At 61.1% G+C, this 27,791-nt stretch overlaps 3 protein-coding genes across 9 annotated transcripts in view; 1 reads left to right on the forward strand and 2 right to left on the reverse strand.

The window, feature by feature from the left end:
- Positions 1-1,251: 1,251 nt before the first annotated feature.
- GID8 (GID complex subunit 8 homolog) lies at positions 1,252-7,362 on the reverse strand. Of its 3 annotated transcripts, XM_044262695.1 has the most exons (6): positions 7,253-7,362; positions 6,824-6,964; positions 4,590-4,719; positions 3,364-3,560; positions 2,700-2,897; positions 1,252-2,185 (listed from the first exon to the last, which is right to left on the reverse strand). In XM_044262695.1, the coding sequence occupies exons 3-6, from the start codon at positions 4,705-4,707 to the stop codon at positions 2,012-2,014; spliced, it is 687 nt and encodes a 228-aa protein (XP_044118630.1). In that variant the 5' UTR covers positions 4,708-4,719; positions 6,824-6,964; positions 7,253-7,362; the 3' UTR covers positions 1,252-2,011. The 3 variants fall into 3 exon arrangements, with proteins under 3 accessions (XP_044118630.1, XP_044118632.1, XP_044118631.1); XM_044262697.1 differs by lacking the exon at positions 6,824-6,964; XM_044262696.1 differs by lacking the exons at positions 6,824-6,964; positions 7,253-7,362 and adding an exon at positions 5,304-6,605.
- A 189-nt stretch (positions 7,363-7,551) lies between these two features.
- DIDO1 (death inducer-obliterator 1) overlaps positions 7,552-27,791 on the forward strand; it is a 48,876-nt gene continuing 28,636 nt past the window's right edge. For 2 of the 5 annotated variants that reach the window (XM_044262698.1, XM_044262702.1), the window contains exons 1-5: positions 13,316-13,373; positions 23,624-23,790; positions 24,327-24,438; positions 25,213-26,041; positions 26,694-27,015. In XM_044262698.1, coding sequence (XP_044118633.1) covers positions 25,215-26,041; positions 26,694-27,015 — 1,149 coding nt within the window. In that variant the 5' untranslated portion in view covers positions 13,316-13,373; positions 23,624-23,790; positions 24,327-24,438; positions 25,213-25,214. Of the gene's footprint in view, positions 7,728-13,315; positions 13,374-22,470; positions 23,008-23,623; positions 23,791-24,326; positions 24,439-25,212; positions 26,042-26,693; positions 27,016-27,791 lie in introns of those variants that run through there. The other 3 variants (XM_044262700.1, XM_044262699.1, XM_044262701.1) reach the window with 3 other exon arrangements.
- LOC122915846 (collagen alpha-1(I) chain-like) lies at positions 7,926-14,873 on the reverse strand. Its single transcript, XM_044262571.1, has 6 exons — positions 14,695-14,873; positions 13,321-14,611; positions 12,986-13,184; positions 12,084-12,168; positions 11,911-11,980; positions 7,926-9,032 (listed from the first exon to the last, which is right to left on the reverse strand). The coding sequence occupies exons 1-6, from the start codon at positions 14,871-14,873 to the stop codon at positions 7,926-7,928; spliced, it is 2,931 nt and encodes a 976-aa protein (XP_044118506.1).

Here is a 27,791-nt window from a genome sequence, read left to right on the forward strand (position 1 = left end):
GACCGCGCGCCAGCAAACTGTCCCACGCCGCTCACCCGCGCTTCCTGCACGTGACAAAGCCCGGGCCCTGCTGGCTCCTGGGTGGCTCCCGCATACAGCACGTCCCGTCAGCACGCACCTCACACCCTCTGATGAAGAACGGGTCAGGTGATCACGTGATTGATCACATGTAAATCAAGCTCGTAAATGACCTCACATACACGACCAGAAACACGCGGAGTCCTCCGGTGCTTTTCGAACGCAGGCTCCCGCACACCTCTCTGCTGCTGTGTCTTCCAGCTTCTGCGCTACGTGATGGTTTGCTGCCCGAAGATCCAAACCTCAGCTCTAACTTACCATGCTCAGGCCTCAGAGGAAACAGCCCCCAAAAAGGTCCCATTTGGAGAGGACTGCAGGGACAGAGCAGAAGCACGTCCTCTCCCTGGCGTCAAGAAGACCGCCCTCCAGCCTCACAAAACCACAGGGCAGAAGGGCAGTCAGAGGCCAGGACAGCCCCCTGAGCCCACACCATCTTGCCTCTGCGTCACTGACCCCCCAGGGCAGCCGACCCTGCCCAAGGCTCCTGCCCACTGGAGGAAACCACTGCTCCCCGAGCACGGCAGGAGAGGAGCCGACCGACATCACTTCACGCCACCACCCAGAGTTGCAGGCACACGGGGACAGGGCCCAGCCACCACCTGACCTACAGGAGCACCCACAAGCCTGCCCAACCTCGCCAGACACAAGAACATGTGCCCGGCAATTCAGCTGCCATGGGCATCTCCCTCCGTGAAGCCACAGGTGCCGGACCCCATCCCAGCACAAGGATCTACCCAGTGAGGACAGAGTCCTAGCCGCCACGGCCGCCGGGAGCCCCCACCAGGGGACGTGCACTCCTGGGCACCGTCACCACTACCTCCACGAGACACAGCTCTGTAACCATCGCCCCACAGAATCCGTGGCCAGTGACACCTTGCAGTGAGGCCACACACATGTTCGCATCCAAGTCACAAGGGCCCCAGCACCTGCCCCAGTGGTGGGACCGGGGAGAGCGCAGAATCAGGACACCTGGGAGCTCACAAACACCGCGAGACCGCAAGCGCACACCGAGCCGCTGTGGTGCCAGCTTCCCAAGGTGAGCACGCGCTCCCGCCAGGGACGTCTGCGGCCCTCCAGCCACAGGGACGAGCTGATGCCACTGCCGTCACCACCGGGACCTAAGCCCCGAGAGCAAAAGGTTTGAGATGATTAAAACTTTTTAGAAGCCGTTTGGTCATTCTTGAGATCAAAGAGAAACCTTTATTTTCAACAAAACTGCCTAGAAGAGAAGGTTCATTGATCCACCAGGAAAGAATCTCTCACCACAACCAGCACCAAAATATATATTTAAAAAATTAAAAAACACACAGCCCCACCCCTCAGGCACACATCTCCCCAAAAGCCACACAACCCAGACCGAAAGGGAAAACAAATCAAACTCAATGCCCTCACACAAGAAAAAAGTCTGTGAATTAGGATTTACAAATTTATATAGTCTTTCCTACGAAAAACAAAAACGAAAAACCACGGGGTAAGAAACAACTTCTGCACCGCGGCCTGGAGAGTCTTAGGAGATCTGAGAAAACGTACGCTCTGCCTACAAGCTAACAGAAAGCAAAATAACAATCAGCGCTTTTCGCAGATTTGAGCAGGAGGCCCCCGCTTCACGGTATTCCCTCCTGACCGAGCACTCGGCCGTGCGATCCTCCGGGAGCCGGAGGCAGGAGCGCCCCGCCGCCCGTCCGCGCCGTCCGCACACGCCCTGCCAGCAGAGTCTGCATCACACTTCCAAAGGGACAGTGCCATTCACGGCAAGGTTTCCAGCGCTTAAAAGGGCCACTTTTCCCTTTAAAAAAGATGCCAGGTCAAAAAAAAAGAAAGGAGGAAAGGGAGGGAGGGAAGGGGACGAGTTCTCCACTGCAGTAAAAGTGTCTGTCACGGACGGCTGCTCCGAGGAGTCCAGGCTGGGGGAGCACGGGGCCACTGGCGCACTCTACTTGGGCTCCTCGATCACACCTTTGCTGAGGTCTGTCATTTTGGGATATTTGACTTTCTTCTGGTCCAGCTCATTCTGAGCCCAAAGGAGGAGTTTCAGTAATTTTGCCAGCTTGGGCGTTGACTCCCGATTTTCATAATCTAGGACAGCTTGGTTAACCTCGCTCCACACCTAGAAAAGAAACACATCCCATAAAACCAACACACGCACAGAGCACCAGCGAGAGGCAGCTACCATGTGCTCTTTATACTTCCTGGAAGCCGTTCTTACAGGCCGAGCTCGTTCCTTATTTCAGCGAACGCGAAGCCCGTCCCCAGGGGGCATGCCGACAGATGTGCCCCACACACCCCTCGCCCAGAAGGCGCGCGGTGCAGTCGGCACCGATCACATCTGGCCTGGGAGACGCTTAAACTGACTGAGCCACCCAGGTGGCCCGAGGACACCTATTTCTAAGTCTCTGAACAAAGAGAAAGAGTACGACAAAGGAGGAGCTAAGAAAGACGTCGGAAAGTCGTACGATCGGTCACAAGGCTCTGCTCCGGGCCTCGCACAATGAGAGACCCCACGTCAGGGAAGGAGAGGGGCCGCCACGACCGTGCGGCACCCGCCCAGAGGCGGCCGCTGTGCTCTCTGAGCCCCACCCAAAGGCCGGCAGGCGGGACGGAGGACCCCTCGGCGGGCTTACCTTCTGCCTCTGCATCATATGAAGCAGGTCTCCGAACGGCGACTCCTCGGGGTTATCGAAGGCCAGCAGGGCCAGTGTGCGCTCCATCTCCGTCAAACACTCCCTGCTCTCCTCGCCCTGCTCCGCCAGCTGGGTCTGCGCGAACTCCAGCGCCGCCTCGGTCTCCCGTTGGCGGATCAGCTCTATGAGGTGCTGTTGCTGGTCACCGGCAAAGGCACACGGGCTTACACGCCGCGTCGGGCAGTGCGGCCCGAGTTTCTAGTCAAAGGTCACCTTAGAGGACAACCTCCCAGCATCCCTGCGTTACTAGAGTAACGTTTTTTAAAATTTTATGTATTTGAGAGAGAGACTGAAAACACCCAAGCGGGGTGAGGGAGGGGGGCAGAGGGAGAGGACGAGAGAAGCAAGCAGAGCCCGACCTTACAACTTGGGATCATGACCTGAGCCTTAACCAAGGGTTGGGTGCCTCAGTGACGGAAGCACCCAGGTGCCCCTAAATTAGCATTCTTAAAGCAAGAAACGTCTTCTGAAATGCAAAAAACCACAGCTACCTGCAACCCCTCCCCACGCAAACGCACACATACTGTAGGAGTGCAACGTAGCCCCGCGAGCTCTGGAAGCGCCGCACGCAGCCCGCGGCGCCCGCACGCGGCCGGCCGCTCACCTGCAGGTGGAAGTAGAGGTACCGGTTTGTGTCGAGCAGCTCGGGGTGGAGGCTGTTGATCAGCGCGATGGCCTCCTGGATCTGGCCTTTCAGGATCATCTCACGGATCTTGATCCGCTCGTCAAGTGTTTCTAAGTCCACACTAGGTTCAATCCCAGATTCCATTCGAAACTTCTCTGCTGCTTCCTTAAAGCCCTCTGAAAATGACAACCATCTCCAGTGCTCAGAAAGCTACCGAAACACGATGCAAAGCATTTTTAACCCCAAGAAGCCCACTCACCTCCAATAACCTTCAACATGACCCGCACTTTCTTAGGGATTTGGTATTAACATCTCTGTCACCTACCAGTTGCGCCCCATAGAGAGAATGAAAAGAATGAATTTCACTCCTTTGCATCCCATCCAAAACACCTCTCCCCCACCAGCCGGGGTGAAAACGAAGGCCACGAAGCCCGTACGTCGTGGGCCCCTGAAAGAGGGCTGCGGCCCAGGTCCAGAGGCAAGGAAGGTGCAGGTCTGTCCCGGGCATGTGTCCCCCAGGCACATCTGGACACAATGGCTGGCCTTCACAGATGACAGAGACCTGGTCCCCTGCCTCTTGGGAGACCATACTTCTCCTCAACGCCCAAGCAGCGCGTGTGCCGTCCCCCAACCCCACCCGGCCAGCAACAGGCAGACACTTCCTCGTCGCCTTTCAAATGACGGTCGACGAATTTGGGGAGGGGAGTGCTGTGAACGACAGGAAGGAGACTCATACCGGTCTCAAACAACTAGATTTCCTGATCGGGCACAGAATTACCCTTTTCCTTCCCAGTATCGAGGAGGACTTAGTTAGAGACCCCATTTGTTTGTTTCTGTAGGCTTCTACCTTTCCCCCTTCCTCTTTTGAGTTAGGCGCACCTTCTAGAGACAGGAATTTATCGGACTGGCACGAAGAGATCAACTACCTGGGACTTTCAACGGACTTCAGAACGTTCTTACGCATCCTGATTAACTGTAAACACGTCACCGGTCAAGAAACAGGTTTTCGCCTTTGAGCTCAGACACCCAGAGTAACAATCTCCTCTCCAGAAGACCTCATCTTTACTACACTGATCCACGCATTTGCTAAATCAGCCTGGTGTTTTTTCACAACAAGCAAACACGCTAACTTCACCAAGGATCGTCGGCGGTACAGCTCCGACCACGGGCACGTCCCCCGGGCAGCGCCTGGCTCAGGACGTTACCTGTCACCAGGTAGTTCATGATGAGGCGGTTCATGTCCGCGCGCTGCACATGCAAGTTATTGAGTTTCTCCAGCCACTCGTCCTTTGAGATTTCGTCAGGCTTCTCTGTGTAACTCATGCCGACGTGTTTCTACGAGAAAAGATATTTTCAAGACCAGTGAAGATGCCGGGAACGAGAGACACGGGACAGGAAACACACTCCGCGGCACGGCCATCGGGCAGGACAGGGACAGAGGGCGGCTGTACTTGGGAGCGTGGCACAACCCAGACAGCGGTCGAGTCCCGACACGGTGCACGGGAAACAAACCTAACACTGGTCTCTGCTAAACTTCGGTTAAAAAAAAAAATTCTTAAGAATTCTACGACAACTGTGATCGTTTCAGAGATAAACACAGCTACACAGTGTGAAGTGACAGAGAGAGAGTGGGCAGATTTAAATCTGGAGGACAGCAAGTGCAAAGGGCCTGATGCCCAAAGGCAGTGCGGGGACCAGAAAAAAGGCTGGGATGTTAGCAGACAGGATGTGTGCTAGGAAGAGCCAAGAGCCTCTGAACTGCCAGGTCAAGAGGTGGGGCACGTCATACTAAGGCATTAGAGACTCGGGAATTTAGATCAATTCTCTTCTAGACAGAGGGCAGCCACTCGAGAGCTGGGAGTGGAGGAAGCGTGCACTCTGACACAGAGCCCACGAGAAGTCCGCTGCCAGACACTTGCCGGACCGACCGCCACTGATAGCGCGACAGAGACACAGAGCTCCCTCGCAGTCTCGACGCTGCTGTCAGGGCAGGCGGGAACTGCAAACGTATCTGGTCCTTCTGCAGAGCTGCTCAGAGGCCAACAATCCTGCCGCAAGACTGAGACCCTCCAGGCTCCCCGCTGAGCACCAGACACGCACGAACCCACTCAAAGGACCACTGCTCAAAAAGGCAGAAACACGGGAGCCCAGCTGTTCACTCGGTAGCGGCATGGACAGACAGACTGTGGTTCACAGAACCACAGCCCCAGGCCCCGAACCCTTAGGCAGTTATGTTTCGGAATTAAAAATCTTGCAGACCTTACCGAGCCTGTTGGCACAACTCACCCACGTCACCGGACACTCGCAATGCAGTCTGGGGCGGCACCCCACGCTAAGTACTACTTCTCTGGGGACAGGTCTGAACACCCACACTGAGTGAAACAGAAGTTATTAAAAGCTTTCACCAACTCAGGTTTTTTGCCACGCAATAGTTCAAAAAATAAGCACACAAAAACTTCTGGCTTTCAGAGCTATCTGGATGTCAGGATTGCTGAAGGAGGATTATGGTCGTGGGTCCCCCAAGAAAATTGACTAGAACAGCTACAGTAGGAACACAGCCACAGGGGTGACTCTCGCCAGCCAGCGGGGAGAGGGACGGGTCCTGCGGCAGAGCTTGCAAACAGCCCCCGCTGCAGTAAGTGCAGGGCGGGCCTGTTTCAGCAGCGGCTACCGAGGGAGGGCAGGGCGGACAGCGGCCGGGGAGCCAGTGGCGCTCTCAAGACGGCAGTCAGCCATCCGGTCCTCTGTAAGCAGTGGATGCCACGGAGCAGCGAAGTCCACGCTGAATTAAGAACTTCAGCGGTGGAAGCCGGGTGGCCAGTGCGGAGCCACCAGTGAGAGCCGAGCCAGGAAAGTCAGAGACAGAGCAAGCGACAGCCTTGGCGGCCCGCGTGCCCAGGATGAAAACACACTCACACACTCACACACTCAGCAGCTGCCCCTGAGCCGGCCCTGAGACCTGGGAGGCCAGAACTGGGCCACAGCCGCGGACGGAGGCCGAGGAGAGGAACAGGTTCGAGCGGTGGGGCAAGTCTGGGCCGACTCTCCGACGCGCAGCCGGGACGCCCCGCAGGGCCCCCGCCGCAGGCCCGGCTCGGCGCTGGGAGCGCGCATTAGGCAGGCCCCCTCCGAACGAGGATGCTGAGGGCCAGGAGCCGGCCAAGGACCGCGCGGGGGAGAGCCCGGCGGGGGAAGCACCGGCCCAAGACCGAGTCGTGCAGCGCCCGCAGCAAGACCGCGGACGAGCCCCGCGCCGCGTCTGCGGCAGGCACGGACCTCGCTCGGGCCGCACGCCGCTTCCCCGACGAGCCCCGGCCTCCCACCACCGCACCGGGACGCCGCCGGCAGCGCGAGCCGCTCCGGGGAGCAACGAGCCGCCCGACGTGGCGCACCGAGAGCGCTGCCGGCGCACAGCCGACGGGCTCCGTCGCCTCCTCACCCGGCCGGCGAGCGCTCCGCCGCGCGTGTCCCAGACGCCGTTCTCTCCCCGGGCGCGCCGGCGCGGCGTTTCGCGGCAGGACCGGCGTTCCAGCGCGCGGCCAGCCCGGCCCGTCGGAGCCCTCGCCTGGCGCGCTCTGCCCTGAGGAGCAAACACCGGATTACGCCGCGGCCCCGGGGGGTCAGCGGCCTCCGCCGCCGGGACACCAGGGGCGGCTGGACGTGCGGCGCGCAGGGCCGCGGCGCGTCGCCCGCTCGGACCTCGGAGCCGGCAGAGCCCCGGCGCCCGCCCCTCCGCCGCCCCCGGCCCGCGCTCCGCCCCGCGCTCCTCCCCGGCCCTCGCCGGGCCCCCGCCCAGACGCGCCCCGGCCCGCCGCGCTCCCGCGGGGAAGCCCGGCCCGGCCGCCTGCGTCCGCCGCAGCCATCTTACCGTGCGGATCCCGCCTCCCGCGCTGCGCGGTCTCCGCGGCCGCTCGGGGGGCCGGGCCGAGCCGGGGGGGGGGGCGGTGAGGCGCCGAAGACGGGAGCGGAGGCGGGAGCCGCGGCGGAGGCGGGGGCGAGGGCGGGGAACGCGAGGGCAGACGCACCGACGGCCGCCCCTCCAGGCACCTCCCGCGAGATCGCGAGAGCGCAGGCTCACGATCCCGCAGCCAATCAGGAGCTCCCGCGGGGCGGGGCGGGACGCGGCCACCGCCCGGAAGCGCGGGACTCCGGCTTCCGTCCTTGCGCAGAACTCCGCTCGCGGCGCCCTCGCTGTACGGGTTGGCGCGAGAGTCAAAAGGCGTCGGCCGACCCTGGACAAGATGGCCGCCGTGGAAGAGTCGTTGTGGGGGAACTTCGCGCCGCGATGGCGACATCTAGACTGAGTCGGAGGCCAAGGTCCCAGCTTCCTTTCCGTCATTTGTGTGAGCTCGGAGGGCAGGGAGCGGGGGGCGGGCGCCGGTGCCGCGCGCCGCCCCGAGGTGGGGGGGCCCTCCCCGCCGGGCGCCTGCCTTCGCGCGGGCCTGGGAGGAGGCGGCCGAGCGCGCCCGGCGGGGGTCTCCGCGCTGTCGGTTGGGGCGGGCTGCGGGGGTCGTCCGCCCGCGGAGGCAGCGCCCGGCGCTTCACGAGTGGACAGAGACCGGCCTGTCCTCGGGGAGCGGCGCGGGGGTCCGCCGGCCGCGCGAGGTCGGGCCGGGGCTGCGGGCGCGCGTGCGGCCGGGCCGGGCCGGGGCAGGCGTGCGGCGGGGCCTGAGCTCCCGGGCTGCGGGAGCCGGGCGCCGGGGGCAGGGGCCGACGTCGTCCTGGGCTAGGAGTCGGGGCTCGCCGGGGTCGTGCGCTCGCTCCCGCGGGTGGCGGGTCGGCCTGACCGCGGCGCCTGCTGCGGCGGCTGCCCGGGCGACGGCCGACCTGCGGGCCCGAAGTGCCGACGCGAACCCAGGACGCGCGGGCGCTGCGTGTCGGTGTCGGTGGCGGGGCCGTCCGTCGCGACGCGGCCGTCGGTGCCGTGCGGCTGTCCGGCGGAGGGCGCGGGCGGCCGAGGGCTTCGAGGCCCTGGCAGAGACGCACACGCCCAAGCCCGAGCGCCGCGCCCTCCGGAGACGGACTGCTCCGCCCGAGGAAGCTCCCGCGCCGTCTCCCGGGGTCGCGGGCGCACGGCCCCTCCCGCCGCGGCCACCGGGTCCCCAGCCGCGCAGACCCCACCTCCCCCGTCCTAGGGGGATGCCCGCAGCGTCCACCGTGGGCAGTTCTGCCCCGACATTGAGGCCGCCCTCCTTTGGGAGTGCGTCTGCCGGGGTCCTGCGCCGTGCTCTCCTGAAGCCCACCCAGCGGCAGGGTGACCTCGCCTTCGGGGACCCCCTGGCGGCCCGGTCCGGGCGAGCACGGCCGGAGAGCTCCCCACGCCAGCCCGTTCCCCGCCGGCCCCTGCGGTCCTGGCGAGCGGAGGGGCTTCCCGGTCTCCCTGGGGTCGCCCTGGGGTCGGCAGCTCGGCAGGGTGGGGAGGCGTTCCCGAGCAGAGCGAACGAGCGCCCCCGCGTCCTCCGCCGCCTGGAGCGTCTCGCGCCGCGGTTGTGCTCACCGAGGCCTGATAACCGGTCAGCGTTCGGCTCAGACGCGGGAGCTTCCCGAGCGCCGAAAGCTCTGGGACGGTTGTTGAGGACGGAAGGAGCCAGCGAGCGATGCTGACGCCGACCTTCCCGACCAGCGCTGCCAGCACGGCGGGACCTTCCCTGTGGAGAGAACAGAGGCGGTCCTCCGGGACGGAGCTCCGGCACTGGATGGGGCTCCGACCTGCGGCCTGGCTGACCCCTTGGCGGTGGTGACCCCCGCGGAGGAAGGACCATCGGCTGGGCAGTGGGCTGGAAGGGGGAGGAGAGGCCGGCATCGGTGGTGCCTGCAGGTGAAGCTTCTGCGGGGAAGCTGGGGACCTCGGAGAGGTGTGCTTAGAGAAGGCCCTAGAGAGGAGGAGGCGAAGTCCAGGATCCAGACGGACCGCAGCAGATGGCGGGTACCCAGAGAGCCTGTCCGCTAAGGCGGCAGAGAGGCTTGACAGGGACGGGGCTGAGGCGGGCTCTGGGGACGCCCCGGGGTGAGCAGTTTGAGACGACCCGGACAGCAGCGGAGCACCCGCTGAGAGCGCACGGCCGTCCGCTGGTCCTCCTGGACAGGCGTGGCCATAGCAAGAAGCTCAGGGACATCAGATGGCAGGGGTCCCGAGGTGAATAGGGTGAGGGGGACACCTACGTGCGTCGAACACGTTCGGAAGCAGCACGTGAGGAGAGCAGGCCGCTGGTGACATCGATCCCGTGAAACGAATTAATTTAACTAGTTTAAACTAAATTAACTTTTGCTAAAGCAAAAGGATTTGGTGGCTGAAGGGACGGAGGATCTCCGAGCTTCCGGCGGGTGTGTTGGGGTTTACCGGGTGGGACCAGCACTGAACAGGGGACACCGGGGAGGGTCCCGATGGGAGGCAATGCTCAGAAGTCAGGAGCTCATTTTGTACACGTTAGGTTTTGAGGTGCATTTGAGGCGTCGGGTGGAGTTAGGGGAACTAAGTATAGGAGTAGATGGACCCGGGTCTGGGCACAGGTAAAGGTAAGCACAGCCAGGAGGGAGCTCCCATGTGGAGAGTGTGCGGAAGGCAGATAGAGGCCAGCCTGGGTCAGGGCCCTGAACCCTCCTTGCCGCTGGGAGTCTGGGGGTGTGGGGTAGCACGAAGGACGCTGGGCCACTCTGGTCGCCACCTCGGGCAGCCACCGCGTGGATAGGAAAGAGGCAGGGCTGTGGAAGGGGAGCTGCCGGGTGGCCAGAGCCTCCACTGTTCTCCAAGTCTGGGCGGAGAGTTTTGTTTTAATAGATGAGCAGTTCTGCACAGGGTAGTGTTAAAAGTTTGCTAGTCTTAAAAGAGCTTTAATGCATTTTTAAAAATGGGAAAGTATTTGGGGAATGAAACACACAGTGCTGCGTGTCCTCAAATCCTAGACTGCTCGGGAAGCTGGCCGCGGCGGTGTCTGCCAGAACAACGGCCTTCCGACGGCCGCTTTTATCTTGTTCTCAAAACCTAAAAGCATGAAATCAAGCCCGTATGTACTGGAGATCCTGCTTTCAAAGAGATTTGGCTAAAACAGACCTAATTCTTCTGGATAACACATAAACTGACCCGTTAGTGCTGCCCAGGGTCATTGCCACACAAGGCAGTTGGCACCAAGCGGTCACCAGCCTTAGCGGCCGCTTCTCACAGTGGGCTCCGTCTCCTCGTGCGGGTGCCGAGAGTCAGGAGGAACTGTGTGATTGTTCTGCTGCGCACATTCAGCTGCTGGGGGCTCAGCTGAATTCTAAGACCCGGGAAAGCACGTTTAATGGGGTTTTTGATGTGCCCCCCTGCCCCCCGCCTGATTGTATTTCTGAGACTGTACCATCGAATCAGAAAGCACCGGCTCAAAGTTTCCTCGTGTGCGTAAAAGCCAGAGCAGGTACCTCCTGGGGTAACCTGACCTGTGTACAGCGTGCTGTTTCCGTGGGGCGTGGGGGCCGCACGGCTCGCCGCTGCCCACTGCTGAGCCCCGTCGAGGTGCTGGTCCTGCACCGTTTCAGACAGATTTGACTGCACCCTTCAGACCTGGTGGGTCAGAAGTTGATGTACACGTGAGTTAGCCTTTCTCTTCTGAGTTAGAACGAAAGCACGGAGCTAGCACACACACACGTGCTCACACACACGTACTATTTCCCGCGCTCACTTCTGTCTGTACATGTTCTGAGGATTCCGCCCCTCCTCCACAAACCCAGCCATGTGATCGTGATCAGGTGCCGGACTGCGTGGTGCAAGTCTTGACGAGATTTTCCCAATTCATACGCACATTTGCTCTTTTTAGAAACACGTGTGAAATACTGGTTTTTGGTTTTTTGACTTTAAAATTCTCTTATATTCTCCAAATGCCTGCTTTCTGTTGGAATGAGAGGAACTTTCGTATGTCTGACAGATTCCCAAGAGTTTTCACTTCTCTATGCCCCCGTAGAAGGCAGCATCCTGGCCTCCCGCCTCCCTGGACAGATTGGGGGGGATGTCCCTTCTCCCTGCATCTCTTACATATTAGCAGCCGTTTGTTTGATTTGGAACTCAGAGTCGTGGTGTCGAAAGAGTAATTTGTGTGTACTGATGTTGTCAAAGTCCAGAATAAAGCTCTCTGGGTGCTCTCTTGAAACCTCCGGGGCTGAGTCTCTGATCCTCTTGTCGGCGCTTCCTGCAGACGTCCGCGCTAACCCTCAGCACTCGGGCCCCACGAGCCGGTCGGGAGGAAGACTTAATTCATACAGTATTTCTGTTCTGCACAAATCCAGAAAGCCACTGTTTGACCTGAGTTTCAATGGTCTCTCACTTTTTAAGTAGTTTAATTTTGGAAACAATATTTTTCAGTTATAGGCTGTACACCTGTAGGCAGAGCCCTGCTCCCGAGGGCCCCCCGGGCAGCAGACGGGCGCCCTGACACTTACTGGTGCTGACGGGCAGCCTCTCACCTCAGGGAGCCCCCCACACCCCCCCGTTAACGCACCGTGTGTGATGACTAGCCCTAGAAGCCTGCGTGGACACCACCGCTTTGCTCTCACTGCTTTTCTGTCGAACTCGGGCGACAGGCACGGCCTGGTCTGGCGTTTGTACTGGATGATGCTTGAGAGACTTAGGAGGGGAAAGCAACCAGAAGGAAAACACGGTTCTCATGCTTCGCACTCATTAAAACACTGGTTTCTTCTGAAGTCGACTTATTTTTCCCTGAACTCACAGCGCGATGCCGTTGGGAGTGGAGTAAGCGGGCACTGTGGAGTGTGAGCCCAACACTACTCGCCGCCGTTGCTCCGCGTGAGCACCTGTGGACACGGGCAGGAGGACAGAGGAGAGCACGTCTGCATCACCTGGTCTCATACACACTTCTTCGTACCTTGATTTAAGATAGTGCCCCAAGCCCCTGTCCTTGTCCCCTCATCCCACAAGCATCCACGTGATGCTGCCCCAGCCTCCCCGGAGTTCCGCCTCACCTTGCACGGCCACTGATGCTGGGTTTGCTTCCTTTAAAGACCCTGTGCGGGTTCCCCTTCCTACTTCTGACCTGGGAGGCCTCCTGTGATCCTCCCCTCCCCCAGCAAATGAGCCCGGTTTTACAGTGGGCCGCCCTGGGTCACGCTCCTTGTGGCAGCTGCTGTCCCCTTACACCTGCCTGGCCTCTAAACCCCCCGCTCCCCGTATCGGGGGGGCAGACTTGAAGACATGGTCAGGATGGAAGAGTGGACACCGCAGCCCTGCCAGATTCCAGGTCGGTGGTCCTCACGGAACCACAGCCGCAGAAACGAGCTGCGTTGTAGTCCTCGGGAGGAAACGAGCAGGTCTGGGGATCCCTGGAGGTGCTCATTAGAAGGACGGCGGTCCGCGCATCGGGATCTCGCCTCTCTGACAAGAGCCCCGGGCTTCCTGCGTGTGTGGGCCGCGCTGGGGGGGCCGTGGAGTTGCCTACGTCATGGGGCTCCTGCCCTCGGGGCAGAGGCGTGTGGTGCGCACAGTGCCCCGCGGTCCATCTGTGGCGTGTCGGGGACTGGCCGGGGCCGGCGCACCGAGTGAAGAACATCCAGGTGGAGGGCTGTGACCCTTGGCCAGACCCCCTTTCCCTTTCTGGGCAGTGACCGTCCCCACTTTCCTCGCAGGCCCTGCGGGGCGGTCGTGCGTGCGGGGACGAGAGGCGGGGGGCCGGCGTGCTGCGCTCCGAGTCCAGCAGAAACTTGAGAGCGCGGCTGGTGGCGGTGGAGCGCCGTCCCCGCCCCGTCGCCACGACGCCGGCCCAGGCCGCGGGGCGCTCCCCGGGAGGGCGGGTCGGCCTGCGGCTCACCGCGGCCTGGGATCCGCAGAGCGCAGGCGCGCGGGCGGGGCGCCGGGCCTCCTCCCTCCGCGCGGGGGCGCTGCTCAGGGCGCGGCCGGCCCTTCTAGCCCCGAGTCTCGGTGACCGGCGCCGACCCCGCCCGCCCGCCCACTCCGCGGAGCTCCGAGGAAATGGCTGCGGGACCCCAGAGGCCTGCGACCCGCGGTGAGTGGTGGCGTCCCGGCCGCCGGGCGGGGGGGTTGGCGGCCGCCGTGGGGCCGCCCTCGGGGGCGGGCGGGGGTCGGCGGCGGTGGTGCGGGAGGCCGGCCCGCCGAGAGCCGCGGCGTCCGCGCAAGTCCGCGCTGCGCTCCTGCCGAGGAGAGAAGATGGCGGCGGCCGCGGGGAGGGCGGGAGCGCGGGGAGGAGAGGCCCGGGGGGGTGAGGAAGGGGGCGCGCGGGGGGGGGGCTCTCCGCTCCCGCGACCCCGAGGCCCCTGCGGCGCGAGGAGGGTGCGGGCCGGGCGCTCGGGCGGGAGTGGGGGGCGCGCGGCGGCGGCGCGGGAGGCGGGGCCGCCCGTGGGGAGGGAAACGGCTTCTTCCGCCAACTTCGGGGTCCGGCTGGCGTAGACGCCGACGGTCCGCTTCCCAGGTCGCGGGCGTGGCCGGAGTGACTCCCCGGAGCTCCGGTTCCCGCCGTGGTCCGCGCCTGCCGGCGTCTGAGGCCGTGGGGGGGAGTGGGGCGCGGCGGTCGGCCCGGAAGCGGATGCGTGTGCGCGGCCGCGGGACACTGGGCGCTGCGGGGGCAGGGGGGCTGCGGGAGGGCGGGCTCGGCCTCGCGGCCCGGCGCCGGCGTCGGGTTTCCGGGTGGGGGCCGCGGGGCGCGCGCCGCCCCATTGTGTCGCAGCTGGTCGTCTCGGAGGTAGGAGGGCCCGGCGTGGAGCGTCCCAGGGAGGCGCGCCCGTGGCCCCTCTGTGTCCCGTGCGGTGGGCGCCGGACCCCGCCGGTGCTCTCCGTCCGCTGCCCCCGGCCTCCCAGCCGCGTACGCCTGCGCCGCGCTCCCGGCCAGCCTCCGCGTCCCCGAGGTGGAGCAGCCAGAGCGCGGCCGCCGGTGCGGGGCCACGTGCAGACTTCGCGGCCCCACTCGCGTCTCCGCGGATGGACCGAGGCCTTCGGGTCCCTCTTCGCTGCCCCGCAGTGCCGGTGGGACGCCGCAGCTCGGCGCCCGGTGTTGGGCTGCGAATCTGGCTCCTCAGTGAGGAGCTTGAGGTGGGCCCCGGGGTCAGAGTCGCCCGCGAGTTCCGCTGAAGGCAGCGCCGGAGTCGGCGGTCGGCCGCGGAAGGAAGGAGACGCGAGCCTGGTGCGCCCGCGCTGGGGCCGGTTCCGACCTCCCGGGAACCGCAGCGCCGGACGGGGCTTGCTGCTGGGTGGGCTGTCGGGGCCCGGCTCGGACGCACGTGCCGCAGCCTGCAGAGCCGCGGGGCCGGCTGAGACCCGCTGCCGGGAGGTGTAGCCGTGCGCCTCGAGGCGCTATAGCCCGCGCCCTTCACCGGGCTCCGCGGTGCACCGGGCAGATGCTCGCGGCCGCGCCCCCTCCCCGTGTGCTAAGCCCCCTGGCTGTGGCGGCGACCCGAAACGCCTCGGCCGTCCTGAAGACAGGTGCAGCGGGGGCTTGCGAGGACGTCCCGGCTCCTTCATTGGAATCCGGGGCTGGTGTAGGTGCGGGCATCTCCGTAGGACCCGTCCACGGTGCCGCTGCCTTAAACAGCAGCGCGGGCGTCTGTGAAGTGTCCCTGATGCCCCCGGCTGGAGGCCGCTGCCAGACACGGCGCCAGCTGTGTGTTCTAGGCGCCTCCTTGGTCCTGGTCTTGCCAGCGTGATCAGCGAAGTCAGGTGTGGTGTGGCACTTTACTGCCGGTGTTCCACCAAGAGCTGCCCCGCGCCAGCATTCGACTAAATTCGCGTTACTTCCCGGAAAGTGTAGTCACTCTGCTCCGTCCGGTGCGGGCTCCCACGGGTACCAGGCTCTCCTGCCCTCTGCTGCCGCGGGCGGGCCTGCGTGGGCATCACCGTGGCTCCCCGAGGAAACGCTTTATGTCGCTGGGGCTCGGTGGGGCTCGGAGGTCCGTGCATTCGGGGTTTCGGGTGGGGCTGGAGTCGGACTCGTCTCTGCTTGGCGCTGGAGCTTCCAGCTGTTGCTGCTGACACCCTGAGTCCTTCTCCCACAGGGGGAGCGGCTCAGGGACCGGCTCGCTCTGGGGCTTGGCGTAGTCTGCTCGCGCCCGCGGTTCTGGTTCTGTTTTTGCTGAGGTGGTCCGTTTCCCTTTCTGCGCTCCTCCGGCGATCTGGGTGGAGAGCGGAGGTGGGACGCGTGTGCAGGATCCACCGGAGATCGCTGGTGTCCTTGGGCCCCTGCAGTGCACGCTGTCCGTCGTCCAGGCTTGGTTCTTACGTGCCCGGTGGACTCCGGCAGCCCGTTACGGAGGGTGTTTTCTTAAGTGGAGTTTCTCGCCAGGGTGTCTGCGCTTATGTGGCAGGGTCCCTGAGAGTGGCTGTCTGGTCCTCGCGTCACAGGATGGGCCCTAACTCCGTTAGGAGGACCGTGCTTGATGGAAAGGCCCTACTGGGAAAGGGTCTGAATCGGGCTCACTTGCTCTAGGCGCTCACAGCGCTGGAGAAGTCCTCCTGCTTCCAGCCGGTGCTGATCCGGGAGTGCTGGTCCTCAGGGCCCCTTGCTGCACGGAGCTGAACCAGTAGCTGCAGGTGTCTTAGTCAGGATTCTTGTAGCCGTGGCTGTACAACGTGCTCCGTCGGGGGGCGGTTACCGCGTGTGTTACCTGTGAACAGGTGTGTCTTTGGGGATCCAGCTCCGATGCTGGGGCTTTGTTTTCCGTATGCTGATGCGGACTCGTAGGTGGCGTTTATCCCACCTTTATAAGAAATGGAATGAGCCCATCCCCCAGCGTAAAGATAGCTTTACCGTGTGTTGGGTCACAAATACAAACACAGAAAACTAAAGTAACAGAAGAAAAGCAGCAGAAACACCAGAAATGGCCCCATTCCGAAGCCCACGCTGCAGCTGCTCCCCCATTCGTGAACGTGGGTGGGTGGGTGTGGCAGGATGTATTTAGGGAGTGTGGTCCCTGCACAGGGCTGCCTTGTCACCAGTGCTCTTCACTCGCACAGCGCTTTCCGTGGCAGTGGCTCTGTGGTTCGTCACCTTTTACTTGCGGTCTTAAAGAATTCCATTATGTGGATGTTTCTTGAGTTTGTTCCCCCAGCACCATCCTGGTGATGGACATCGGTTTGTGTCCCTTTGTTTAAAAAAATACACGTATGTGCGTGGCTGGGAGCCCCCCTACAAACACGCCTGCCCGCTCCCAGTTCTCCGAGGCCGGTCATGCCTGGTCCTTGCGAACAGGAATGTTGCCTGCGCTGCCCTTTGCCAAGTACACAAGGGGATCTTGGTAAACACCTGTAAAATGACCCTCGCAAGAGGGCCTGTCTCTCCAAACGCCCACCCACAGGGATGTTGTCGTGTCAATAGATGACACCTACTGCTTAACGCTTGCCCGCCCTGTGCGCGCGCTGGTGGCCGCTCGGCACGGGGCAGCCTCCCGTGGCCTTGGCGGAAGTCGTGTGCTCACGGCTGTGCACATCTCCCAGGCAGGAAGGCGCGGCCCAGAGGGAAGCCCGCCTGTTCAGCGCGTCCACCGGTTCGGTTTGCAGCTGGGTGGGAGCCCCGGGCGTCCTGCCGTGAAGCCTGTGCGCTGGGCATCTTCTGCCCCGCTGCCCCCCCGAGCCTCCCGACGCCGGTCCGCTTACGAGAGCTTCCCCACTTGCGCCTGGGGTGGGGGCACTGCCGGCTGCTGCGGGCGGGACCGGGACGGCCCGTCAGGGGCCCCGGCACCCCAGGGAGGTTAGCAGGGCTAAGTGGACCCTGGTTGTGGACTCCTCAGCTTTGTTAGATTGTGGCCAGGCAGGCTTCCTTTTCACAGCGTGGGTCCTTTAGCAGTAAGAGACCCTTTCTCTGCCCTTCTCGCCCGTGCGGCAGAGAGGGTCGAAGTGCGGTCCCGCTGTCAGATTGGGAGTCTGGAAACTGGTACAGAATGTCCTCTGATTCTGTCACTTCTCCGTTTCACCTTGGACCTTGTCCACGACCCCCCGGAACAAAACTAGGCATTGAGCTCTGCTAGTCTCAGGGAGAGAATGGAAGACCCCACGTGAATCGCAGTGGCTTCCTGACTTGAGGTCCTCGGTCGTGATTCTCGTCTTCTGGCCTGTGGCCTGCAGTTCTGATAGCGCCACTCGGGAAGCAGGTGCTCGGGACGCAAGGCCTCTGCGTCTCCAGACCACGCGGTCTGTGAGTCCGGGCGGCGGCCGCTGCGCGAGGCTGCCGTCATCGTTGGAAACGAGCGCCTTCTCCGTGATCTCGGGAAGCCGGTTGAGGCAGGGCAGGGGCAGGGTGTGGAGGTGCTGCGGTCATCTCGGTCCTACTGACTGGGAGGGCCTGGAACGGCTTTGGCCTTCGGAGAGCAGCCCTGTGAGGTCCCCTCAGAACGCGAGCCTCTCCCTCCTGCGGTCCCCGGGGACACCGCAGACCTTCTGTTCCTGTCCTCACGTCTGTTGGTGTTTCCTGGGCTTGGCATGGAAAGAGGCATGTAAGCTTACTCGTTTTTAAATATTAAAACTTCATGGTTAGCCCGAATAACATTGTATTTAGAAACTATCTTCTAAGACAAAAACAGTAAGAGCCGTAGCATTGTTTTGCTTGAAGGTGTTTTTTTAATCTCGGACTTCTGGCTTAGTTGACAACAGCTGGATTCTCCGATCTGCACCCAGAGGCAGACGGTGGTAAGGTCATTGTGCTCCAGCTTCTGGAGGGCTCTGCCGTGCACTCCTGTAAGGGCCTGTGAGAGAGGCATCCGTCTTTTGTGTTTGTGCGGATAATTTGAGCTCAGGGACCTCCCCCAAAGGCCTGTGGACCTCATTTTGGGAACTTCAACTCAAAGTGTGATTCGAGTTGCTTCTGCCAAGAAAAGAGAACTTCGCGAGAGTCGACTCAACTGGAACACCTGCGGAACTGGGTTACTTGTAGGAGGATAGACCCTGTCTTTGGTTTGTTTTTTTTTTTAGTTGACTCAGCTGTGTGTTTGCTTTATGCAAAGAGCATGAGATAAGGACGGTTTGTGATTCCAGTGCACACCTCATTCCAGTAGACCACCTGCAAGGAAGCAAGAGACCCAGGGCATGGCCAGGGTGCTGGCTGGGTGGTAGGGCCCCGAGACCTCTTTTGGCCTTAGGTCATGAGGCCTGACTGCAGTCTGAGCATGTGGACAGCCCTTTCGCGGGGGCCTGCCTTCCTGCTGCAGGGAAGCTGGGGGTGAGGATGGACTGTATGGACTGGGGACTGATCCGGCCTCCCGTGGTGTGAACCCAGGAAACCACAACAGGGTGTGGGGTCCAGCAGTGCCCGCATTGGTGCTGGAAGGCAGTGCCAGGCAGCCACCCACGAGGACTGCTGTGGGTATAAAAGCAGTAGGGTGGCCAGTTGGGCAGGAGTCTTCCCTGGAAGATCAGGGTTCTGAACAGCTACAGGACCTGGAAACTCATTTGAGGGGAAACAGCCCCCAAAGTGCTGAGCGGGGATGACTGGCAGTTGCATGTCATACTGTCCTGGGAAATGACTGTCAGTGCTCTCGTCCCATCCGTGAGCATACACGCCGCTGTCCCTCCTCCTCTCTGTCTGGGAACCCATCCCGGCGTTATTCTTCGGTATTTAGCAGTAGCTGGACTTGTCCCGTAGGGCAGATTTTTAAACAAGCCTCAGAACCTCTACAGTTCAGGGGATCACAGGAACAAGGTGGTGGCCTTGTCTCAGGAGCACCAGTCCCCCAAGATGTAGGATTCCTGTAGTCCCTTGCAGTATTTAGACCATGTTTTTATCCAGAGGCACAAGGGGAGCTGCTCTGTATGCTTGGGCTGCTTTAACAAAGACCGTGGGCTGGGGGGCTGATAGAAAACCCACGTACCGGGGCGCCTGGGTGGCTCAGTGGGTTAAAGCCTCTGCCTTCGGCTCAGGTTACGATCCCAGGGTCCTGGGATCAAGTCCTGCATTGGGCTCTCTGCTCAGCGGGGAGCCTGCTTCTATGTGTGCGCGCACTCTCTGACAAATAAATAAAATCTTCCCCCAAAAAATCTCATCAGGAAATTAAAAAAGAAGGAAAACCCACGTATCTTACAGCTCTGGGGGCCGGGTGCTGGCGTGGTCAGGTCCTGGCGAGGTGTCTTCGGGGTTGCAGGGGGGGAGAGCTCTCGGGCTCTGTTCAAGGGCACTGACCCCACTCGTGAGCTCTGACGTGACGACTAAGCACCTCCCGAAGGCCCATCTCCTGGTAGTGCCATCACCTTGGCACTGGGTTTCAGCGTGAATTTCAGGGGCTGGGCACTCAGCGCAGACCACGGCCAAAGCCTGTCCGAGGTAGCAGCTGGGAGACCGCACCATGAAGCCGGAACCGCGGAAGCCGCCTTTCCTGCTCCCTGACCTTGGTAGATGTAACGGGCGCCCGTGTCGAGCTGCCCACCGAGGTCACGAGCCTGTGTCCTGCAGTGGAAACTGCCCAGAGAGAGGCCGGGGCCCCTTGCTCACCCCGTGCCGAGCCGGTGTCCCAGCCTCACAGCGGGGCCTGGCTGGACACTAGTCCCTAAGGGGCTCTCCGGTAGCACCTTTGGCTTTTTGTCCGCATACGTGTGAGCGCAAGGTACTAAGAAATTTTAAACCAGGTTGTTTCTGGGTTTCGCTCTGTATTCATCTCCTGAGAAGCTTACTGTGCTGGGGGTACGGTCACCTCATCGGAATAATTGTAAGAATGACCATGTTTCTCGGGAGCAGCAAAACTTTGAATTAGCTGTAAAAGCTCTAAATGTAACACAGTCAAGTCCGGTTCTGGGTAGATGTTCAAATCAATGAAAACTGGATTTCTTAGTTTACTTTGTGGGCCCAAACCTCTCCTGTGCGGGGTCAGAGCGCCGGCCCGAGTTTGCGGCTGCAGACCTCCAGGGCCGGGGCGGGGGGTGGCTCGGCCGTCCTCCAGCTCGGGCGGCGGCCGCGCGTTGACAGGTTAGCGGCGGTTCTCGTGATGGGGACCGAGGAGGGTCTTCAGTGGGGCAGGCTGCCCTCTTCAGTAGTGGGAAGAATTTCGCTTCTTGGCAGCCTTCATCCCCCGCAGGGAAGGGTTAGTCGGGGGCACGCGACCTTCAGTACGATCTGTGAACTTGGGCGTGGTCGGTCCTTCGGGAATCTCCGTTCACAGAGGCAGAACTGAGGAGGCCGCGCTGCGACACACGGGGCGCGGCGTGGCGGGTTAGAATTGTTCTTGGACATCGGAGGGCGGGGAGGGGGTTCCGAGAGACCAGTTGGGTCCCCGGTGGGACCGCCACGCACTTGCGTGTTTCCTGGGGAGGGGCCGCGGCTGTGTTCGCCTGGTTGTCTTGCTGTGCAGACGGAGCTGCTTGCGGTTGCGCGGCCCAGCGCCTTCGAGAAGGACCGGGGCCTCGCGCTGGGCCCTCGCCGTCGCTTCTGGAACTGCGCCTCCAGCTTTACAAGAAGGGTTTCAAGTCGCGCCTCCCTGACGCCCAACAACTGTGGGGCTTTTGTTTGTAAGAAACCACATCTGGCAGCTGAACTTTTGAAAAGTTGGAGACTCTGAAGGGAGAATTTAGTGGTTTTAGAGCAATTCTGTGGAAGGAGATGCTTGGTCCCTTCTGATACTGAAGCACAGAGATGGGCTGTTGCTTTGCACGTCTCCGGGGTGTGCTTAACTAGTGGGGGTGTGACGAGCGCGTCTCGGTGTGTCCCCGGGACGCCGGGGTTGGCAGGGCGGGCACGGTAGCCCGACCCGCAGAGGCCGGTCCCGACAGCGGCGCTCCCCTGTGTGGCGTGCTGTGTGCCGCTGAGCCCCAGTTGGTCATGGAAAATGTGCCGTTTGCCCCGAGCGCGTCTTTGCAGAGGCGACAAGGGCTGTTAGCTCAGTTGCGCCCACCACTCAGGGTCCTGTCCTGTCGCTTCGGGGTCCCTGTACCCAACGGGCAGGGATGTGCAAAAGCCCTCCTGTGCCCAGAGCAGGCGAGCCCGCCGGAGGAGCCCTGTGCCGCCCGGCCCGCCCCTCCCTGGGCCCTCGTGCTGCGGAGCGTGGACACGCACTGGACTTCAGACCCAGGACTAGGCATTTTCTCAGAGACGATGACCTGAGTCTCCAGGAAGCAGTGGACGATACTTGTTGCTCGTGATAAAATTCGAGCTTTCAAGTGAAAATTACAGTTTTGAAAAGCTCCTGTCCGCCCTTCACGAGCTTGATGGCTTCCCAGTCACTTAACAACGTTAGAGGGATGCTCGGGTGGCTCTGTTCAGGTCATGATCCTGCTTCTTCGCTCCCTCTGCCCCCCCCCCCCACTTGGTCTCTCTCTCAAATAACATCTTGGGAAAAGGAAAAAGAAAAGGACATTTGAGGAGGTGGGTGGGGGCATTAACAACAGTGTGCCTTTGTTGCAGTGACGTGTGCCGTGCGACCCATGTCACTCAGTGATGTGCCTGCCACGCGGGTCACAGGGTGGCGAGTGTGTGCGGTCCCGGCGGGCAGCGCGGAGGCGCGGGCCGCTCGCAGCCAGGGTCAGGTCTCAGGCCCCCGCGTGGTGGCTCTCCTCGTGAAGGTGGTCAAATTTGAGCCCCATGTCCAAGAACACCCACCGTTGCCTGAAAACTTCCTCAGCTGTAATTTTGGAAGGACCCCCTGGTCCTACACGAACAGAAGCATCTTGGACCCCCCGCTTGTAAGGGTGTAGCGGAGCCCAGAGAGCTGAAGCTGTGAAAAGCTGCGCATACCAGATGGTTTCCCGGCCGCCGCGGCCGCTGCTCGTGCTGGGAGTGGCCCGGCGTGTGTGGCGCCCGGGGGTGGGAGCTTCCTCGGTGGGCCGGCTCCGGCTCCGGCTCCGGCTCCGGCCGGCTGGGCTCAGACGCCGCCCTGACCCAGCGCAGGACAGCTCTGCGCTCTTCCGGTGCATTCCGTGTGCGCCGCCTGTTCTCTTCCCCGTGTCGGGGACGGCCGCCTTCCTCCGCTGCCCGGGCCGTGCCGTGGGTCCCTGACACACCCTCCCTGCCCCGCCGACAGGGGCTCGGCGTGGGCTTCTGTTGTTTTGTCTTGATAGACACGCTTTTGTTGCAATTGCTGAAATTTTTATTAGAATTTCTACTTTGAAGAAATTAGCAAAATGTCGGTTTTAAAGTTAAGTGAATCAGATGATCTGAAGTGATTTGATCTGTTCTGAAATCCCACTCACAGAAATAACTAGACTTCCCATTTTCCTTTTTTAATTGATGATTCGGAACTCAAACCCAGGAATATGTTTATTTCTCAGATAAATGTGTATTTAAATTTTTCATTCCTAAGTTCTTTGTTTTATAAACGCTCAGTGTTATGAAATACAGAAGTAAAGTATTTTAGTTTCTGCTGGGAAGGAAAGGCATCTGAACATTGAAGCCTTGATTTGAAATGCATTTACCACGTTTGAGAGATTTGAGGGTCGTGGTCGTGGATTTGGTTAGTGGAATGGGCACCGTCTCTTTAAGAGGAGATGCCTTGGAATGTTTGTCTTTGTTCTGGGGTCCCTAAGGAGACCACAGTTGGCAGTACCCACCCGTAGTGCCCACCTGGAGGCAGGAAGGCAAGAGCGGTGGAGGGGAGGGCTCGCCGGGAAAGGGGTTGGGAGGGACCCTGGGGGTCAGAGTGTGACGTGTGACGTGTGAAAAGAGCAATATTGAGGACCTGTCCAGGAGCAGAGGCCTGTTCGGTGCACATTCCAATTAGGTATGAGTTTTTTGCAGGACTATAATTTAGGAGAACTTTTCTAAATGCATGTAGATGAAATGTAGCACATCCACATCAAGTAATTACGAGTCTCCTAAAATCTTTCTTGGGCTTTTAACTAAATGATGGCGCATCTCCAGTGGTACGGGTTTGTGAGGACTTCTCTCCGCGGACGATTTTTTTGTTCAGCCTTTTCGTGTTTCTCTCTGCGTTTGGCTTTATCAAGCTGAGCCCACCTCAAACGTAGGATCATTCTTGGAAAGCCGCTGATAATCCGCGCCTGGTTTTGAAGCCGCCATGCTGCTGGGGCAGCTGCGCTTTCCGCCACCCCCCAGGGGACCGACCAGCGCCTGGCGCCCCTCCGTGACCGGCCTAGCCACGTTCCGTCCCCGTGCGCTCGCGCATCTTCTTTCTGCACAAGTCCTTAAAGAAGAGGACTATGCTCTTGCCTTTCCTTTTTTTCTTTTTCTTCCCCCACCCCAACTCCCTGAGTGGGTCACAGTTTATGACATATGTTCAGATAATAGATTACTTGGAAAGTTTGGTGCTTTTTTTTTTTTTTCTTCTAATGTTACAGTTACTTGAATCTATAAATAATTTTCTTATTTTCTTTCAGGCACGTTCTCCGTGGGAACAGTCTTGAGATGATCTTTACTGTTCCCTGTGGCCAGTGACGGACAGCAGCAGTGTCGGAGGCCGGGCTGTGCCTGGGGAGCAGGCAGTCCCGTCTGTCAGGCGTTCAGACCTTTGGAGAAGGCGTCGGAGCGTCCGGGGTCGGGGCAGGTAACACCGCCCTGGTGGCAGCATCAGTGACACGGTTTTCTCTTAATGGGGTTGAAGTTGTGTGTCCTGTTTCTGAAGTGCCGTTTTACGCGAAGAAACAAGTGGTCTGACGTTCGCACTTACTGCGTCTGCCGTTGGCCCGTGGTATGGCCTAGCATGTTCAGCCCTGAGGTGCAGGCGAACGTTCAGCCACGTGCTGAGAATTGTTACTCAGGGCACTCTCTCATTTTTCCACTGGCTGTTTGTTGGTGCAAGTACTTGACGTTGTAGGCTGTCTTCGGTGACAGGTGTGTTTGTTGAGGAGAGTTTTCCCACGCAGAATCTCAGGACCAGAAACGTGGTGTGGTCCTTGCTGGCGCGCGCGCCGCGCGGGTGTCACAGCCGCGCCCGGAAGCTCCCGCGTGGCCTGGGAGCGAGCCGGCCGGGCTCAGAGTGGAGGGTGGGTAGAGCCAGCAGGAAACGGGAGTAAAAGAAAAAACAAAAAACAAATCTGGTTGCGTGTGGTTTTGAGTTCTGTGTATTTTGTGTTTTTGAAGGTTTTCATCCCAGCACAGTCCTTCCCCTGCGACGGAATGTGGCGTAAAGGCTGAGTCCGCCTTAGCGTTCGGTGCGCGTGAAGCCTGGCTAGCCTAGAAAAGACTTTTCAAGGTACATGCTGTCTTTTTCAGGGTTCCTCAGGAGTGCGGTGCCCTAGTCGTCTGTCAGCGAGAAAGGGTGTTTGCACGGAGAGCTCTTCCCCGTGTCGTCATTTTCTAAAGTGGCCAAGTTACTCTTGCTGTGTGACAGCCAACCCGGAGTCCGGGCTTGGGAGTCTGGGCAGGCCTTAGCCTCTTGACCCTTATCTCCCCCCGGGGCAGGCGGGGGGTGGGGGGGGGCACTGGCACTCGGGCCGCAGCAGGCCTGGGGTGCCCTTCTCTCCAGCAGGGAGGTTGGACCACTTACCCAGCAGCTCAGGCCGCGCAGCCCGGGACGGGAGCAGCCGGTCCTCCCGCGCACGGGGCCTCCGGCCGGCCTGGCTTGCCGTCCTCTGTGCCAGGGTGTTGGGGGGCGGGGCCGGGTGCGAGGCGCCTCCCAGCCCTGCAGCCCTGCTCCGCTCACGCCCTCATAGCGCCCCGCTGAGTGCCGGGGGGACGGGCGTGAGTCGGTGGCTGCGGTTGTGTACTGAGCGCTAGATGTGTGACTGCTGACTTCGGGGTCCCCCCGGATCTTCTCTGACGCTACCTCTCAGGAAACCCTGATCGAGAGGACTCGTTTGAATCGACACCTTCACTTTGTGTCGGCAGAAGGTGGTGGTTTGATGTGCAGCCGCGCTCCCTCCGCGCGAATCCGGAGCCCTTTGTGTTCGCGGCTCCGGGGCTTGCTCTTGCCAAGAAATGTTGCCCCGTTAACGTGGCTCGTGGCTTGGTTCCCTTTCACCGCTAGGTATGGATGAGAAGGGGGATCCGAGCAATGAGGAGGTGCCCAAGGCCATCAAACCCACCAGCAAAGAGTTCAGGAAAACGTGGGGCTTTCGAAGGACCACCATTGCCAAGCGAGAGGGCGCTGGGGATGCCGACTTAGACGCCCCGGAGCCGCAGCCCCAGCAGCAGCAGAGCCTCTCCTTGCGACGGAGCGGGAGGCAGCCGAAGCGCACGGAGCGGGTGGAAGAGTTTCTCACGACGGTCCGGCGAAGGGGAAGGAAGAATGCGCCCGTCTCCCTCGAGGATTCCAGTGAAGCGGCGTCTTGTCCCGTCACAGATGTGGAGACGGCGTCTGAAGGGAGTGTGGAGAGCACCTCTGAGGGGAAGGGCGGGCCCCCGTCGGGCTCTGCGGGTGATCCGGAGCCACCGGCTGCCTCCGGGAAGGCCAAAGGAGGTGAGGACGAGGACGACACCTCGGACAGCGACAGTGACGGGTTGACGTTGAAAGAACTTCAGAACCGCCTGCGAAGGCAGCGGGAACAAGAAGCGGCCGATAGGCCCCCCAAGAGCCGCCTGAGGAAGAAGCGCCGGGAGCAGGATCCCACACGGACCGTGGACGTGGAGGCGGGCAGCGCCGCGGACGGCGTGCTGCCCCACCAGCAAGAGCCCGAGGCTGAGCGGGGCGCGGCGTCCCAGGCGGAGAGGGACGGCGGAGACAGGGAGCCGGAAGGGAAGGCCGCTCAGGGAGTCGAAGGTGGAGACCCCAGGGATGTGGGCAGGCAGAAGCCCGAGTGTGAGGCCTATGAGCCCAATGCTCTGTACTGCATCTGTCGTCAGCCACACAACAACAGGTAGGCCACAGTCGGGGGGTGCGCTGGCGGCCCCAGCGTCCAGAGAGATCCAGGGCGTGAAAACAGCAGGGGAGGGTTCTGTGCATTTGAGGGGACACGTTCCAGAGCTGGGCTGCCTGAGTGACTCACTCAGTTGGGAAGGATGAAGAAGGCATTGGAGCAGGGGGGAGCCACAGAAGGGGAGGGACTTTCTGTAGCCACACAAGGCCCCCCCACTGCCACCGTGGGGTCGGGGAGGACGCATGAGGCCGTATGGACTCCAGCGCTCCTGTCGTAGACGGGTTGGACACACCGCCCTACGCTGTCCTGGGGGGCACGCGTGAGCGGGCTGGGGTCGGGCTGCAGCTTCAGCACCTAGAGCCCGTCTGCGTGCCGGACCGTGTGGGGGAGCCACCGCCTGCTGTGTTCGGTGGGACAGGCGACGTGCTGGTCCGTGGGGATGAGGGCACGGCCTCCGGGCGGCAGTGCCGTGAAGCCTGCAGCTCTCACTCAGAAGGCTTCCCGCAGGAAACAGTCAAGGGAAGGGCATATGAATTGTTCTTTGTGTTTTGCTTTTTTTCGTAACGTGTTAACACCTGAGTTCAGTCTCGTAGTAGGTCCGAAGCTGTTTATCGAGCTTCACGTTCCTGACGCCGGTGTTTTACGATTTGAGGTTCATGATTTGCTGCGACCGGTGCGAAGAATGGTTTCATGGCGACTGCGTGGGCATCTCCGAGGCCCGGGGACGGCTCCTCGAAAGGAACGGCGAAGACTACATCTGCCCCAACTGCACCATCCTGCAGGTGCAGGACGAGACAAACTCGGAGGGCGCAGAGCAGCAGGAGGCCAAGCGCGCGCCCGCGGACATGGACAGCGCGGACTGCACGAGCATGGGGACGGTGGAGCAGACGTCCGGCGAAGACCAGGGGATAAAGGGCAGAATTGAGAAAGCGGCGAACCCAAGTGGCAAGAAAAAGCTCAAGATATTCCAGCCTGTGAGTACTTGTCTTCGAGGCCAGTGATAGACGGGGACGATGTAGACCTCGGGCCCCCGGCCGCAGAGATGTCAGGACTCCCGACAGTCGGTCCTCCTTTCGGAGCAGGCTGGGTTTCCCCTTCCAGACGGCGCTGTGTCTGCCGCGGGCCGGGCTCCGGAAGCAGACTCTCCCTGGAGCACAGGGCTTCGTGGGCCACCTGCGCTCTGTGCTCCCGCAGGACAGCGCGATGGGCCTTTCTTTAAGTCTTAATCGGCCTCCTGTACTGTTCGTATCGAGTTAACGTTTCCCTTAAACAGACTCATTTTTTTTTTTAAGATTTTATTATTTATTTGACAGAGACAGATCACAAGTAGGCAGAGAGGCAGGCAGAGAGTGGGGGGAAGCAGGCTCCCTGCTGAGCAGAGAGCCCGATGCGGGGCTCGATCCCAGGACCCCGAGATCATGACCCGAGCCGAAGGCAGTGGCTTAACCCACGGAGCCACCCAGGCGCCCACAGACTCATGTTTTAAAGTTAGTTTTTCCTTGAATATTTTTTTTAGAATGTCAGTTCACGTACACATACAACAGAATTATTAGGAGTTCCTGAAGTAAACGTACACTGTTTGACCTGATCCCGTTGTCCTCAGAGAGCTGGTGGTCTTGCACCTGTCTTGCTGTGAGACCCTGAGAGCTGGCGGCCCGAGCCTCCCGGGGCGGCGGGGGTTGGGGGCTCGCCACTGGATCCTTGGCATCCAGGGCACCTCCCTCAGCTGCCGCTGGCGTCGCCTCTGGAA

Source organism: Neovison vison, chromosome 8 (assembly GCF_020171115.1).
Source record: "Neovison vison isolate M4711 chromosome 8, ASM_NN_V1, whole genome shotgun sequence".
Taxonomy (NCBI): domain Eukaryota; kingdom Metazoa; phylum Chordata; class Mammalia; order Carnivora; family Mustelidae; genus Neogale; species Neogale vison.